The sequence below is a fragment of the Geotrypetes seraphini genome, chromosome 3 (assembly GCF_902459505.1).
Source record: "Geotrypetes seraphini chromosome 3, aGeoSer1.1, whole genome shotgun sequence".
NCBI classification, from domain to species: domain Eukaryota; kingdom Metazoa; phylum Chordata; class Amphibia; order Gymnophiona; family Dermophiidae; genus Geotrypetes; species Geotrypetes seraphini.
The window spans coordinates 146,888,671-146,904,616 of NC_047086.1; the positions used below are offsets into that span (position 1 = coordinate 146,888,671).

At 44.6% G+C, this 15,946-nt stretch overlaps 1 protein-coding gene across 46 annotated transcripts in view; it reads left to right on the plus strand.

Moving 5' to 3' along the window:
* Positions 1-15,946, plus strand: part of TRDN (triadin) — a 597,259-nt gene that overhangs the window by 480,819 nt on the left and 100,494 nt on the right. For all 46 annotated transcript variants that reach the window (XM_033935829.1, XM_033935830.1, XM_033935836.1 and 43 more), the window contains one exon: positions 6,100-6,147. In XM_033935829.1, the coding sequence (XP_033791720.1) occupies positions 6,100-6,147 (48 nt within the window). The remainder of the gene's footprint in view (positions 1-6,099; positions 6,148-15,946) is intronic.

Here is a 15,946-nt window from a genome sequence, read left to right on the forward strand (position 1 = left end):
GCTAGGGGCTGGGCGAGAGTTAGCTCCGCCCACCCCCACCGCGTCAGAGGAGTCAGCACCCGAACCCCCCATAAAAGGGGGCGGAGCCAACGACGAACGTGGTGCACAGCATCAGGCAAGAGGAGTAGAAGCAGCAAGGGAGAAAAGCAGTTTTAGAAGCAAAAACGAGCAGAGGAGGGAGACAGAGGAGAGCAGGAGGCTAGGGGCTGGGCGAGAGTTAGCTCCGCCCACCCCCACCGCGTCAGAGGAGTCAGCACCCGAACCCCCCATAAAAGGGGGCGGAGCCAACGGCGCACAGCCGTTAGGCGCGCAGCGAAGGCGAGCGGCAAAGGCGCTCGCCTTAGCGAGAGCGCCTTTGCGAAGGGCCTCAAGAAAGGCCAAGTCACTACACCCAAGAGCACAGGGAAGGACTGAAAGGTGAGGAAGTGGCAAGCAGCGCAGAAGAGACGAACACACAAGCAGCAGTAAGGTAAGGAAGAGAAAAGACAACACACACAAGAAAGCAGCAAGGCAAGAAGCAGATACAGAAGGAACAACCACACACAAGCAAAAGTTAGGCAAAGTTGTGCAAAGGCACCAGGCACAGAAAGAACAATCACACAAACAAAAGTAAGGAAAGGTAGAGCGTAGGCAGTCCATACAAAGGCAGAAGGCAGTAAAGCAAGAAGCAGGTGCAGAAGGAAGCAGGCACCGAAGGAACACGTAAACTTATCTGTTTTCTTAAAGTAGTAACCCCGATGGAAGCAGAAGGTAACCAGAAGATGAGCTTTCCAGTGTTCTGCGCGGACTGTCATATGTATGACTACCTCCCCTCGGGGAGACAGTCATACGTATGCAGTCGGTGTCAGGAGCTGAAAAGCTTGAAGAAAGAAGTCAAGCGACTTGAGGACAAGATACAGGAGCTAGAAGGACTTTACACCACGGAGGACCCTACCAGGGCATTTGAAGACTTCAGGAGTGAGAAACACATCGAGAAGGAAGTCAGGGAACTCGAGGAATTCATTGAGGAAGCATACAGGAGGAGGGTGGAAGAGAACGAACTCCAGATGAGAGATGATGCAACACCAACTTGGAAGGGGGAGCAAGAAGCAGATGACCTCAAAGAAGACACCCACAGAAGAATACCACACGAGGGGGAAGAATTGGCTAGTCGATGCCCAGAAGAAGAGAGAGCTAAGCACACCGAGGACATTGACCTGAGACCGATAGGAAAATTGAAGAAGGGAAAGTCAGCGATCCTGGTGGGAGACTCGATATTGAGGCATGTGGACAGCCACATAGCAGGAGGAAGAGAGGATCGACTGGTGACCTGCCTCCCAGGAGCGAGAACCAAGGACATCGTGGACAAAATTGGGAAGGTCCTGGAAGGAGCGGAGACGGAAGAGACCGCAGTAATGATCCACATCGGGACGAATGATGTCAGCAGGAGAGACTACAGAAGAGGCACGCTGATAGAACAGTTCAAGATTCTAGGAAGGAAACTGAAGATGAGGACCCAGAAGATAGCATTCTCAGAGATCCTACCGGTACCGAGGGCAGATGTGAAAAGGCAGGAAGAACTACAATCAATAAATGCATGGATGAGGAGATGGTGTGAGGAAGAAGGGTTCCACTTCGTGAGGAACTGGACAACGTTCTGGGGCAAGAGCAAGCTCTACAGGAGAGATGGACTGCACCTGAGCGTGGCGGGAACAAGACTTCTAGCAAACAACGTCAAGAGAGGAATAGAACAGGCTTTAAACTAAGAGAAAGGGGAAAGCCGACAGTCGACCTAGCGTCGATGATTCGGAAGAAGGTATCCCGTGAAGATACTAAGGGGAAAAAAGGCAGGGAAGAAACAAGAGACAAATTACAGGAGTCAACTAACCCAGAAGAGGAGGTTAGAAAGATTGTAGCAAAAGAGAAGACACCAAAGACTGAAGCACAGGGAAAAGAAATGAAGACGACAAAATGCCAGGATCTAAACTGCATATATACTAATGCAAGGAGTTTAAGAAACAAAATGGGGGAGCTAGAAGCCATGGTCAATGCAGAGGACATAGACATCATTGGAATCTCTGAAACGTGGTGGAATGAGGAAAACAAATGGGATACAGCACTGCCGGGGTACAAGCTCTATCGCCGGGATAGGTCAGGTCAGAAAGGAGGAGGAATAGCCCTATACGTAAAAGAAAGCATACAATCGACAAGAATGGACACAGTGGAGATGATCAACAAACTGGAATCGCTATGGGTTAAAATACCGGGTAGGAAAGGGCATGAAATAAAGATGGGCCTATACTATCGTCCACCCGGGCAAACCGGAGATAGCGATAAAGAAATGGATGCCGAGATGAAGCGAGAATGCAAAAGTTGTTACACAGTTGTTATGGGAGACTTCAACTATCCTGGGATAGACTGGAGTCTTGGAAGCTCAAGATGCGCTAGGGAGACAGAATTCCTGGAGGCTATACAAGATTGCTTCATGGAGCAGCTTGTTAGAGAACCGACGAGAGGAAATGCCACTCTGGATTTAATCCTAAATGGACTAAGGGGACCTGCAAAGGAAGTGGAAGTAGTGGGACCGTTGGGAAACAGTGATCATAATATGATCAAGTTCAAGGTTGAAGTAGGCATACCGAATGGAAAGAGAACCATAGCGACATCTTTCAACTTCAGGAAAGGAAACTATGAAGCAATGAGGGAAATGGTAAGGAAGAAACTTAGGAACACTTCCAAAAAATGGCAAACAGTAGAACATGCCTGGTCTTTTTTCAAAGACACAGTGAGCGAGGCACAAAATCTGCACATCCCCAGATTCAGAAAGGGGTGCAAAAAGGGTCGAACAAAAGACCCAGTATGGATGACTAAAATAGTGAAGGAAGCGATAGGCAATAAGAAAAATTCATTCAGGGAATGGAAAAAGGACAAAACTGAAGGGAACCAGAAGGAGCACAGGAAGTATCAAAAAGAATGTCACCGTGTGGTTCGAAAAGCCAAAAGAGAGTATGAAGAGAGGCTAGCCAGGGAGGCACGAAATTTCAAACCGTTCTTCAGATATGTTAAAGGGAAACAGCCAGCTAGGGAGGAGGTAGGACCGCTGGACGAAGGAGACAGGAAGGGAGCGGTGAAGGAGGAGAAAGAAGTCGCAGAAAGACTCAACATGTTCTTCTCGTCTGTATTTACAAACGAAGACACAACCAACATACCGGAACCTGAACAAATATTCAATGGAAATCAAGCAGAAAAATTAACATCCATGGAAGTGAGCCTTGATGATGTACACAGGCAGATAGAAAAACTTAAAACTGACAAATCCCCGGGTCCGGACGGAATCCATCCCAGGGTTCTGAAGGAATTAAAGGAGGAGATAGCGGAACTACTGCAGCAAATTTGCAACCTATCCTTGAAAACAGGCATGATCCCGGAGGATTGGAAGATAGCCAATGTCACGCCCATCTTTAAAAAGGGATCAAGAGGTGACCCGGGAAACTACAGACCAGTGAGTTTGACTTCGGTTCCGGGGAAACTGACGGAAGCACTGATTAAAGAACACATCGATGAACATCTGGAAAGAAACGAACTTTTGAAAACAGCCCAACATGGTTTCTGCAGGGGGAGATCGTGCCTAACGAACTTATTGCACTTCTTCGAAGGAATTAACAAACGGATGGACAGAGGAGACCCCATAGACATCATATACCTTGATTTCCAAAAAGCCTTTGACAAGGTGCCTCACGAACGTCTACTCCGGAAACTGAAGAACCATGGAGTGGACGGAGACGTACATAGATGGATCAGAAACTGGTTGGCGGGTAGGAAACAGAGGGTAGGGGTGAAGGGCCACTACTCGGACTGGATGGGGGTCACGAGTGGTGTTCCGCAGGGCTCAGTGCTCGGGCCGCTGCTATTTAATATATTCATAAATGATCTAGAAACAGGCATGAAGTGTGAGATAATAAAATTTGCGGACGATACAAAACTATTTAGTGGAGCTGGGACTAAAGAGGAATGCGAAGAATTGCAAAGGGACTTGAACAAATTGGGGGAATGGGCGGCGAGATGGCAGATGAAGTTCAACGTTGAGAAATGTAAAGTATTGCATGTTGGAAACAGAAACCCGAGGTACAACTATACGATGGGAGGGATATTATTGAATGAGAGCAACCAAGAAAGGGACTTGGGGGTAATGGTGGACATGACAATGAAGCCGACGGCACAGTGCGCAACAGCCGCTAAGAAAGCAAATAGAATGCTAGGCATAATCAAGAAGGGTATTACAACAAGGACAAAAGAAGTTATCCTGCCATTGTATCGGGCGATGGTGCGCCCGCATCTGGAATACTGCGTCCAATATTGGTCTCCGTACCTTAGGAAGGATATGGCGTTACTCGAGAGGGTTCAGAGGAGAGCGACACGCTTGATAAAAGGGATGGAAAACCTCTCATACGCTGAGAGATTGGAGAAACTGGGTCTCTTTTCCCTGGAGAAGAGGAGACTTAGAGGGGATATGATAGAGACTTATAAGATCATGAAGGGCATAGAGAGAGTAGAGAAGGACAGATTCTTCAAACTTTCGAAAAATAAAAGAACAAGAGGACACTTGGAAAAGTTGAAAGGGGACAGATTTAAAACGAATGCTAGGAAGTTCTTCTTTACCCAACGAGTGGTGGACACCTGGAATGCGCTTCCAGAGGGAGTAATAGGGCAGAGTACAGTACAGGGGTTTAAGAAAGGATTGGACAATTTCCTGCTGGAAAAGGGGATAGAGGGGTATAAATAGAGGATTACTGCACAGGTCCTGGACCTGTTGGGCCGCCGCGTGAGCGGACTGCTGGGCATGATGGACCTCAGGTCTGACCCAGCAGAGGCATTGCTTATGTTCTTATGTTCTTATGTTTTTTAACTTTATTTCTAGTTCAGGAACAGTCGATAATGACTATCGTATATACTTGAATATAAACTGAGATTTCTGGGCAAAAATAAATGACCCAAAATTGGGATTCTCGGTTTATATTTGAGCCTCCTTTGGATGATGGTGCTTTTTTTTTCCTCTCCTCTCCACTTGATGACCAACAATGCTACTTTCTACCCCTATAGATGCTCGGCACAGCTATCTTCCATGCCTTCCTATGACTGGCACTGCTATCTCTCCCTCCACACCCCTGCCCTGCCCCCTACAACCAGCACTGCTATCCCCACTGATGAGCATTGCTTTCTCCTCCTCACCTTCCCAATGACCTACACTCCTTTTGCCCCCCCCCACCCCCACCCCCGATGACCACCATTCCTATCCCCCCTCATTGACCTGCACTCCTATCCTCCACTACTCACTCCCCCAGACTGACATCATACTTACAGTCCTGATGCTCCGGAAGCCAATGCTGATGCTCTGTGTTGAGCTGAAGGGCCTTGAGCACCTGTACATGTTCAAGGCCTGCTGGCTCCCATACTCTCCTGGGATTCTCAAAGAGAGTACATTAAGCCTTGAGCATGTGCAATGTTGATCTGGGGCAGGGGGAGCAAATGGTGGAGGATAGAATTGCCGGTCAATGGGGGAGGGAGATAGGAGTGTTGGTCATCGGGGGGGAGGGGGACTCAACAAAACCGGCACAGGAATGTAGATAGCAGATACTGGAAGTCAGCCAAGGCTGAGGTTTGGTACAACTTAAAGAAGGAGAATAGGAGGTATGAGAGTATCCAGAGCAGAAAAAAGAATAATATTATAGGAAAAGACAGCCTCATTGAGAGTTAGGTAACATTGTAAATGAGAAGAGAGATAAAGCAGTGGTGGAAAGAGTGCAAAGGTCAATAGCCTGAAGATTCTTAAATGTATTGTTGGAGATTGGATGAGACTGAAACATAGAAACATGATGGCAGATAAAGGCCAAATGGCCCATCCAGTCTACCCATTCACAGTAACCATTATCCCTTCCTCTCTCTAAGAAATCCCACATGCCTATCCCATGCTTTCTTGAATGCAAACATAGTCTTTGTCTCCACCACCTCTTCCCAGGAGACTGTTCCACGCATAAACCATCCTTTCTGTAAAAAAGTATTTTCTTAGATTACTCCTGAGCCTATCACCTCTTAACTTCATCTTATGTCCTCTCATTTCAGAGCTTCCTTTCAAATTAAAGAGACTCGACTCATGCACATGTATGCCACGTAAGTATTTAAACATCTCTATCATATCTCCCCTCCTGCCTTTCCTCCAAAGTATACACACTGAGGTCTTTAAGTCTATCCTCAATTGCCTTATGACGAAGACCACGCACCATTTTAGTAGCCTTCCTCTGAACCAACTCTTTCCATTTTATATCTTTGTGAAGGTGCGGCCTCTAGAATTGCACACAATATTTTAAATGAGGTCTCACCAGAGTCTTATACAGGCATCAATACCTCCTTTTTCCTACTGGCCATACCTCTCCCTCTGCACCCTAGCATCCTTCTAGCTTTTGCCATCACCTTTTCAACCTGTTTGACAACTTTAAGATCATCACATACAATCACACCCATGTCCCGCTCTTCTTTCTTTATTTTTATTTAAACAATTTATATCCCGCTTATCCTACAATTCTAGACGGGTAACAAAAAACATATATATTAAATAAACATACAACATCATAAAACTTACGGTAATAAAACACCTAAAACTTAGCACAGACCAACTAGTGCATCTTAAAACTAAAATCTAAAATGCTTAAAATAAATAAACAAAACTAAGCAGAAATTACAACTGAAAAGCAAGTTATGAGCAAAATACACATTCAAATAAAACAGTTTTCACCATTTTCCTGAACTGCAACAAGCCCGACACTTGTCTTATCTCAAAAACAACAAATTTTCAACACATCAGCCCTTGTACCTTTAACATAGTATTACAGTGGCTAGAAAGCCTCACCATGTTCAAAGATGGCAAGGCCAAACACAACCTATCTGCCGATCGTAAAAAGCTCATGTGGGCTGATAAAACTGCAACAAGGAAGATAATGCTGGTGGCCCATCGCATTTAATTAATTTAAAAAGCAAGCAAAGAACCTTAAATTCAATACATGGACTGATAGGCAACCAATGCATATCTTGTAAGATTGGGGTTACATGCTCAAATCTTGAAACTTGCATAATAGTCTGTGTGGTGGAATTCTGAGCAACCTTCTTGGACCACATATTTCAGTAAACCGAGATACAATGCATTGCAATAGTCAAAGACAGGAGTCAACATCGCACTAATAACAGTCTTAAAATTTTCCATCTAATATAATAAAACCCATGCTCTGATTTCCTCTGCAATCGTCTCTGATGACGTCATCAGAGATGCGGCAGAAGAAATCAGAGCATGGGAAGGCCGCAAAGCAGTGTCTTTAATGTGATGCGGCCACTGCTGGAGCTGGGAGGTTTGACGGTCATCCACATTGGGAGGGTCAGTGGGGTCGGCTGCACGGCAGCGATAGTGGCGTGGGGGGGGACAGGGTTCTACTGCACAGGGGGATGACTGTCAGGCAGGTTGGCTTTGGAGGGTGTGGGAGGCAGTGAGGGGGAGCAGGGAAGAGGTGCTGCTGGACCGGGGAAGCAGGGAAGAGGGACCAAGGGAGCAGGGAAGAGGAGCTGCTGGATAGGGGGAGCAGGGGAGAGGGACTGGAGAGCAGGGAAGAGGTTCTGCTGGTGGGGAGGGGGAGAGAGTTCTACTGCACAGGGGGATGGCAGGCAGGCAAGCTGGCTTCGGAAGGTGGGGGCGTTAGTTTTTAGGCTTGCCGCAGGGGTTAACGCATGATGAAATGTCCGAAAGGCTTCTAGAGCCTGGGCCAATCAGGCCATAGGCTTCGCAGGATGGGCTGGGAAGGAGAGGGCCCGCCTCATTTCGACGAGGCAGGCCTGCTGGCTGGACGGGCAAGACCCGTCTGGCCAACAATTAAAAGTTGGTTTGGTGGGGGGGAGTTTTGGGGGCTGTTAGTGCAGGGGGGTGCGGAGGGGGGTGTCTTTCGGCAGGAGGGATTGGGCACCCTCCTGCCAGTGATCGGTAGTGTCGGGGGGGGGGATCTTCCGGCAGGAGGGTTTGGGCACCCTCCTGCCAGCGATCGATAGTGTCGGGGGGAGTGGGGGCATCTTCCGGCAGGAGGGGTTGGGCACCTTCCTGCCGGCAATCGGACAGGTGGCCACTATACTTATCGTGGCAGTAAGATCTCTTGTCGCGATAAGTGTAGCGGCTGCATCTACTCTAACCCGATTCTGTAACTGGCGTCTGTAATATGGACGCCGGTTACAGAATCGAGGTTTAGTGTAGGCCCTATTCTGCATAGGACGCCTCTCCTGGGCCGTCCTATACAGAATCTGGGCCAAAATTTCCATCTTTGCTACATTCAATTTCATCTGGTTCTTATGCATTTATCTCTTAATCACCTGAAAACAATCATTTAGGCCCTTCAAAGCATCATCCACAGATTTGTTCATGGGAATATGAAACTGGATGTCATTAGCATATATATGAAAACTAATCCCAAGCTCTCGCAGCTCCTTACAGAAAGATAGCATATAAATATTAAACAACACAGCCAACAAGGCCAAGCCTTGTGGAACACCATAGGATACTGTAGACCAGCGGTCTCAAACTCGCAGCCCCCCAGGTACTATTCTGCGGCCCACAGTCTGCACGCGATGATCGAGAGTCAGCTCCCTTGCTGTGGTCTATTTTCTATTCAAAGCCTCGGGTGGCGGCTCCTCATGTGATCCACACTTGCATCGGAAGCCTCTCTGACGTCACGAAGACCTACGAGACATAAACACACTTGAGGAATCAGCTGCGAAATGGCAAATGAGGTTCAACATGGATAAGTGCAAGATGATGCATGTCGGTAACAAAAATCATATGCACGAATACAGGATGTCCGGTGATATAATCGGAAAGAGCCCCCAGGAAAGAGACTTGGGAGTACTTGTAGACAAGTCAATGAAACCGTCCACACAATGCGCGGCAGCAGTGAAAAGGGTAAACAGAATGCTAGGAATGATTAAGAAGGATATCATAAACAGATCTGAGGAGGTTATCATGCCACTGTACCGGGCCACCTGGAATACTACGTCCAACACTGGTCGCCGTACATGAAAAAGGACATAGTACTATTTAAAAGTGTCCAGAGAAGAGTGACAAAAATGGTTAAGGGACTGGAGGAATTGCCGTACAATGAGAGGCTAGAGAAACTGGGCTCTTCTCCCTTGAAAAGAAGAGACTGAGAGGGGACATGATCAAAACATTCAAGATATTGAAGGGAATTGACTTAGTAGAGAAAGAGAGATTGATCACCCTCTCCAAGGTGGAGAGAACGAGAGGGTACTCGCTAAATTTATAAGGGGATAGATTCCATACAAATGTAAGGAAGTTTTTCTTCACCCAGAGAGTGGTAGAAATTTGGAATGCTCTTCCAAAGGCTGTTATAGGGGAAAAAAACCTTCAGGGATTCAAGATAAGGTTAGATAAGTTCATGCTAGGCCAGAACATATGCAGGTAGGGCTAGACTCAAATAGGGCACTGGTCTTTGACCTAAGGGCCGCCGCATGAGCTTACTGCTGGCCACGATGGACCACTGGTCTGACCCAGCAGCAGCAAATCTTATGCTCTTATGTTCCATTTGCTTCTTTACTTTCCTGACTTCTTGATCAGCCTCTCTTAACTTCTCCAGATATTTTTCACTGTCTTCCTCTTTCTGCGATCTTTTGTAACTTTTGAAAGCTAACCTCTCATTCCTTACCTTCTCAGCTACTACTTCCTTTTCTTACTTGCCTCACAAAAAGGTCTGTCACCCTTACAATAACTCCTTTTAGTTTTGCCCACTGCATTTCTACTCCTTCTAGACGTTCCCATCCAGACAATTCCTTATCGTAATCTCCCATCCAAACAAAGTTAGTTGGTTTTTTTTAAAGTCTAGAACTTTTACTTTTGAAAGAGCCCTCTCTATACCTGTCTTCTTATTAAACCGTATCATGCAGTGATCAATGAATGCCAGATGATTACCCACTGTAACATCAGAAACACTTTCCCCATTTGTAAGCACTAAGTACAGTATGACCCCATTCCACATAGGTTCCATTACCAACTGCTGGAACCGTTCTACTTGTAGAGAATCCAGAATCTCCCAACTAGAAGACCCCATAATAGGGATACACTCAGACAAAATGGTAAACTGTAGAACAGAGACAGACAGAAGTGAAAATAAATTTGTTGAAATCAGTTCATAAGGGTGCTTCACACCAACCTTAGTTTTCATTGTCTATTTTTGCAGTAAAATGTATAATTTGTTTTATATTATAAAATAAAATGTTATAACTTTAATGCTATGTATCCTTGTCTTTGGTCTTCAGGGAGGAGCAAGTTATAAGCATGCATAAAGAAATAAATGTTTGTTCATGGTGCATATTGTTCAGACAGTGAGCATAGCAATTATATTTCTGTACCGTTTCAGACCTTTAACCAGTTGTAACAGTGTTCTAGCAAATGAAGTGTTAGGTGGCAACTTTAACAATACCATGTACTGCCAATAGGGAAAATGGTTTCACTGCAGGATGAAATGAAAATGAATCGATAAGAAATAACAGCAATCATCTTAGTTCTAATCAGTGTCCTGTGTATTGTGTTCTCTTTTATTTCATAGCCAAAACAAAGACAAGTATGAGGTGTATTGTAACTGGCTTGTTATCCTTAAGGCTCGCTTTAAAAGCATGGGGCTTGTGAGACCGTTCATATGCTTTGTCTAGTTATCTCTAGTATGGATGTGCACAAGGAAGCATTTTTGGATCATTTTCTGTTTGTTTTGCTATTTTTCCTGTTTTTCAGTCTTTATTTTTAGTTTGTTTTTTTTTCTCACACAGTTGCTATTATAAAACAATTTTAATGCACTTTAAAATGTTAAGGTGTCGCTGGAAAGTTCTCAGTCAACCAACAAAATTGGGGCACTCTACACGGTGGGCTATACACTTAAGCCCGGATTCTCTATAGGGCGCTGATATCAGCGGCCATCTAAAAAGTGGCTGCCAATCACGTCTCAGTCACGTGATGGCGCCCCAGAGAGAATCATGCCTCTGCAAAAGATAGGCACCGGAAATGAAGGTCAGGGTTTTTCAGGCCTACATTTCCGGTACCTATCTTTGGCGTGAATCATGCCTACGAAGATGCTTTAGGCCACCTAACACCATTTCTGGCATTAGCCACACTCATAGTGGTGTTTGATGGGCTAAAGAACCTATGTAGGCGTGATTCCAGTGTGTATTATTTAGGCGCCAGTAGGCACTTTAACAGTGTCATTTATTGCTACTTTAAACAGCGTTTGTTAATTAACTTAGGCACTGTTTCTAGAATGTCCCCCCTTAGTCCAGTAATTTTCCACTTTTTTCATTCTGTTGTAAAAATAAGGAATGAAAAAAAGTGGGAAATCCTTGGACTAACCCCTTATTCTATGAAACCACACTAGCGGATTTTAGCACAGAGAGCTGTGCTGAATGGCCTGCGCTGCTCCCAATGATCATAGCGTTCCTGCAACATTAAATACAGCATTAAATGCTATGAGCATCGGAACATTTTGCGCCCTGGGTTGCAGAACAAAACCTCTACTGTGGCTTAGTAAAAGAGGGCCTAAGTGAATTTATGTCAATTACAAGATGTTAATTGTTATCGGCACCGATTAAGCACTTTAAACAGTTGCTAGGCACCTAGATCAGCTAGGCGTGATGATCTAGGCGCCTAACTTTATGCATCATTTATAGAAACTGGACCTTCATACCTAAGTGAAACTTCCTATTTTGGGGGTGTTCCGGGTGTAGCTGAACCATGCCCAACACTATGAGGCAGGACCTATTTTTACTGGAACAATAGTCTAATACTTGGCAACAATGGTCTAATACATGGCAACTGAGTTTTAATGCCAAAAAGTGTAAGGTTATGCACCTTGGTAGCGGCAACCCCTGCAGAACATATACCCTGAATGGTGAAACCTTAACAAGAATTGTCGCAGAACAGGACCTGGGTGTAATCATTAGTGAAGATATGAAGACTACTAATCAAGTGGAGGAAGCTTCAGCCAAGGCTAGACAAATGCTGGGTTGCATCCGAAGAAGTTTTGTCAGCTGAAAGCCTGAAGTTATAATGCCGTTGTACAGGTCCATGGTGAGACCTCATCTGGAGTATTGTGTTCAGTTTTGGAGGCCACATTATCAAAAGGATGTGAAGAAAATGGAATCGGTTCAGTGAATGGCCACTAAGATGTTCTCAGGACTCAAGGATCTCCCATATGAAGACCGTCTAAGCAGGCTGCAGTTATATTCTCTCGAAGAACGCAGAGAGAGGGGAGACATGATAGAGACGTTCAAATATCTTATAGGCTGTACTGAGATAGAGGAAGATATCTTTTTCCTTATAGGTCCCACGGCAACAAGAGGGCATCCACTCAAGCTCAAGGGTGGGAGACTTCATGGTGACATCAGGAAGTACTTCTTCACCGAAAGGGTGGTTGATCGTTGGAATGGTCTTCCACGTCAGGTAGTCGAGGCCAGCAATGTGCTCGACTTCAAGACACGATGAGATAAACATGTGGGTTCACTCCGGGGAAATGCTTAAGGGGAGGGTTCTTTTATGGGGAAAGTTCTTTTAGGGGGAGGGCTCTTTGAGTGGGCAGACTTGTTGGGCTGACGGCCCTTTTCTGCCATCATACTCTATGAATCTATGACTCTATTGACCATTTAAGTGTTAATATTCAGCACTTAACCAGCCAGGTAACTGCATAAATAGGACCAAAAAAAGTCAGTCCTATCTTTAGGCAGCAACCCATGGCCAGTTAAGTACTGAAAATCAACTTAACCATTAAGGTGTTAACTGGCTCCACAAAAAAACAGATATTCAATGCTGAAACCAAGATGTGGCCTGGAAATAATGCTCACCACCGCTGGCTGAATATTGAGCTCATAGTGACTAAGGTACCCAGATATGTTTTGGTGGCTGCATTATCTCCGGATATTCAGCACCAGTAGCTGGATATACATAAGAATTGCCATACTGGGACAGACTGAAGGCCCATCAAGCCCATTATCCTGTTTCCAACAGTGGCTAATCCTGGTCCCAAGCACCTAACTAGATCCCATGTAGTAAAATAGATTCTATGCTGCTAGTGCTAGAGGGAAAGCAAGCACTCACTAGCACTAACATAGTAAAACAAGCAGACTTCAGAACATACAGTAGCACCAGTTGACTCAGTAATTCAAGTAACACCAGCAGACTCAGAACAAACAGTAACACCAACAAACCCACGTCAAGCAGGAAGGCAGCCACAAGCCCTAGTCTTTAGCTAACTACGCGACAGGGCACGCTCTCACACACCTAGAGGAGAAACAAGCACTCACTAGCACCACCACAGTAGCACTAGCAGCATAGAATCTGCTAGGAATAAGCAGTGCCATCTCAATAATGGCCTGTGAACTTCTCTTTTAGGAAATTATCCAAACCTTTTTTAAACCCCACTAAGCCAACTGATTTCACCACATTCTCCGGCAATGAATTCCAGAGTTTAATTACACATTGTGTGAAGAAATATTTTCTCCGGTTTGTTTTAAATCTACTACTTAGTAGTTTCATTGCATTTCCCCTAGTCCTAGTATTTTTGGAAAGTGAACAAGCCTGCAGCGGTCGGCATTTAAAAAGCACTGTCTGTTGTGAGCTGAATATAGGTGCCTAAATATTCAAAGACTTAGGTGCTTTTTACACGGATGAAAATCCTGTTAAGATGCCTAAGTCTGCCATATCTAGGAGCATGCACACAAATCATTTTTTGTTTCACTTTAGGATGGATAGGTGAGGTTTCCAGAGGTTTTCCATTTTATATGCATTTCTTTCACTTTTAGCTCACATGATTTGCAAATCAGATGCACTATAAACAGAATGAAACAAAGCAGAATTTTATTGTGGACTTTTCTTTTTATCCATTTCAGTTTAAAATAAGCCGCTTTCATTGTGAATGTTATTTCATTTCAAAATGAATGCACGTCCTTAACTATACCTGGTCAAGGGCTTGTGTACCTCTCATTGGGGTATAAGCTGATTTATCTTATGCTGCTGCTTTGGCGTCCTCAGAGTGCTGTGGGGTGTCCTTGCTACAATCATTTTGCCCCTATTGGTGTGCCATAGACCCCTCTTTACTACTCTCATTGTGCCAAGGGGTGTTCATGATATGCTTCATGCCACTTTGCCCATTCTTAGTGCCTCGGGGTAGTTTTTTCTGTGCTGCTGATGCCAGCCTGCAAGTTTCATAAAACCTAGATGGAAGAGTCAAAAATAGGAAGAATTTCTCCCATTGACTTTAATGGAAAACTAAGGGTCTCTGTTACTAAAGTTCATTAGGTTGTTGGCATGTGGTTTGGCGTACATCAACAGCAAATGTGCAAACTCATTGTGCACATTTTTCTGGGAAAGGGATTGAACTGGCTGGGGCTCAAACATTGGCACCAGAAAAAAATTGTTACAAAACACTATTCTATAAAGGACACTCCAAGATGATCAAGCCTTATAAAACACCGCTTTGAGCCAGTCCCACGCCTAAAGTTGAGCGCCAGAATTTATGCCAGCTGAAACCTGGTGTAAATGCCAGCACTTGACTCATCCAAACAATAGATATATGTGAAACTCCCCTATATTTGTATTGTCACTGTAAATGGAACCTTGTTTTAAATCAATTCAACAAGAAAACGATATGCTCAAAGACCTGGAGACCGTAGCCGGGGAATACTCCCCATATACATTACATTAGATAAATTCCTGAAGGATAAGGGGATTGAAGGCTACAGATAAGGGAGGACACAGGAGCAAAAAAAAAGGGTATAGATAAAGGGGGAAAAGGGTTTTTTTAAGATATAAAGGAGTAGGAATTAATGGGTTAGACAAAAGATCACTCTACAGTTCATGGACCTGATGGGCCGCCGTGGGAGCGGACCGCTGGGCTCGATGGACCCTTGGTCTGACCCAGCGGAGGCAAATTCTTATGTTCTTATTAGTTTCTTTTATTCCGCCAATACCTTGCAGTTCTAAGCGGATTACAAAAGTAAGAGATTCTGGTCATTTCCAGAAGATTACAGTGAAGCTATTGGCTGGAACATTTGGAATCTGGTGATGGAGTGAGGATATTGGTTGTATCAGGAGTTTGTCTTGACATATTTCTTGAACAGCCTGGTTTTATTTCCCTCCTGAAGGTTCTGTAGTTTAGTGCTGAAATCAGTAAATTGGAGATGTGGCTGTCTAGTTTCGCTGCTTGCTTGGCGAGTAGTCTGTCTTGTATTTTTTTATGCTGAATGCCTTTGATTGGGGGTGGGTCAAGGGTGTCTGAGTTCTCCTTGGTCTGGAAGAGTTGTTCCGAGTTAGGCGAGTGTTCAGGTAGGATGGTCCATTGCCATGTAGGGTTTTGAAGAGTAAGCAGTAGAATTTTAAAAGTATTCTTGCTTGTATCGGTAGCTAGTGTGTGTCTTGGTATGCGGTGGTGATGTGGTCGAACTTCTTCAGATTTATCTTAATATTAGACGATCTTTAGTTGATGAAATACTGCTAATCTTCACATTAGTTAAAAAGAAAGTAGAGCACTTTATCTATTTGAAGGTTCCGACGTGATGAATCACATTTCACCCCTGGGTCAGGGAATCTCACTGATAAATGAAAATGGGTGTCAAAAAGAATGGTAGCAGGTCTCTCATAATTCTATGTGGTCATCAAAAGGCATCTGTTTATCAAAAATGCAAAACAAGGTTGTACGCATTTGCAGTGACAATGCAAATATAGGGGAATTTCACATATATCTATTGTTTGGACATTTAAACTTTGTGCTCCCAATTTTTGAAAGAATGTATTTCCCCTTTTTTCTTGTATTAACTGGGTTGGCACTTGACTCATGGCACTATTCTATAACAATGCCCCTAAATATTTAGATTGCCAGGCGAAAGCAAG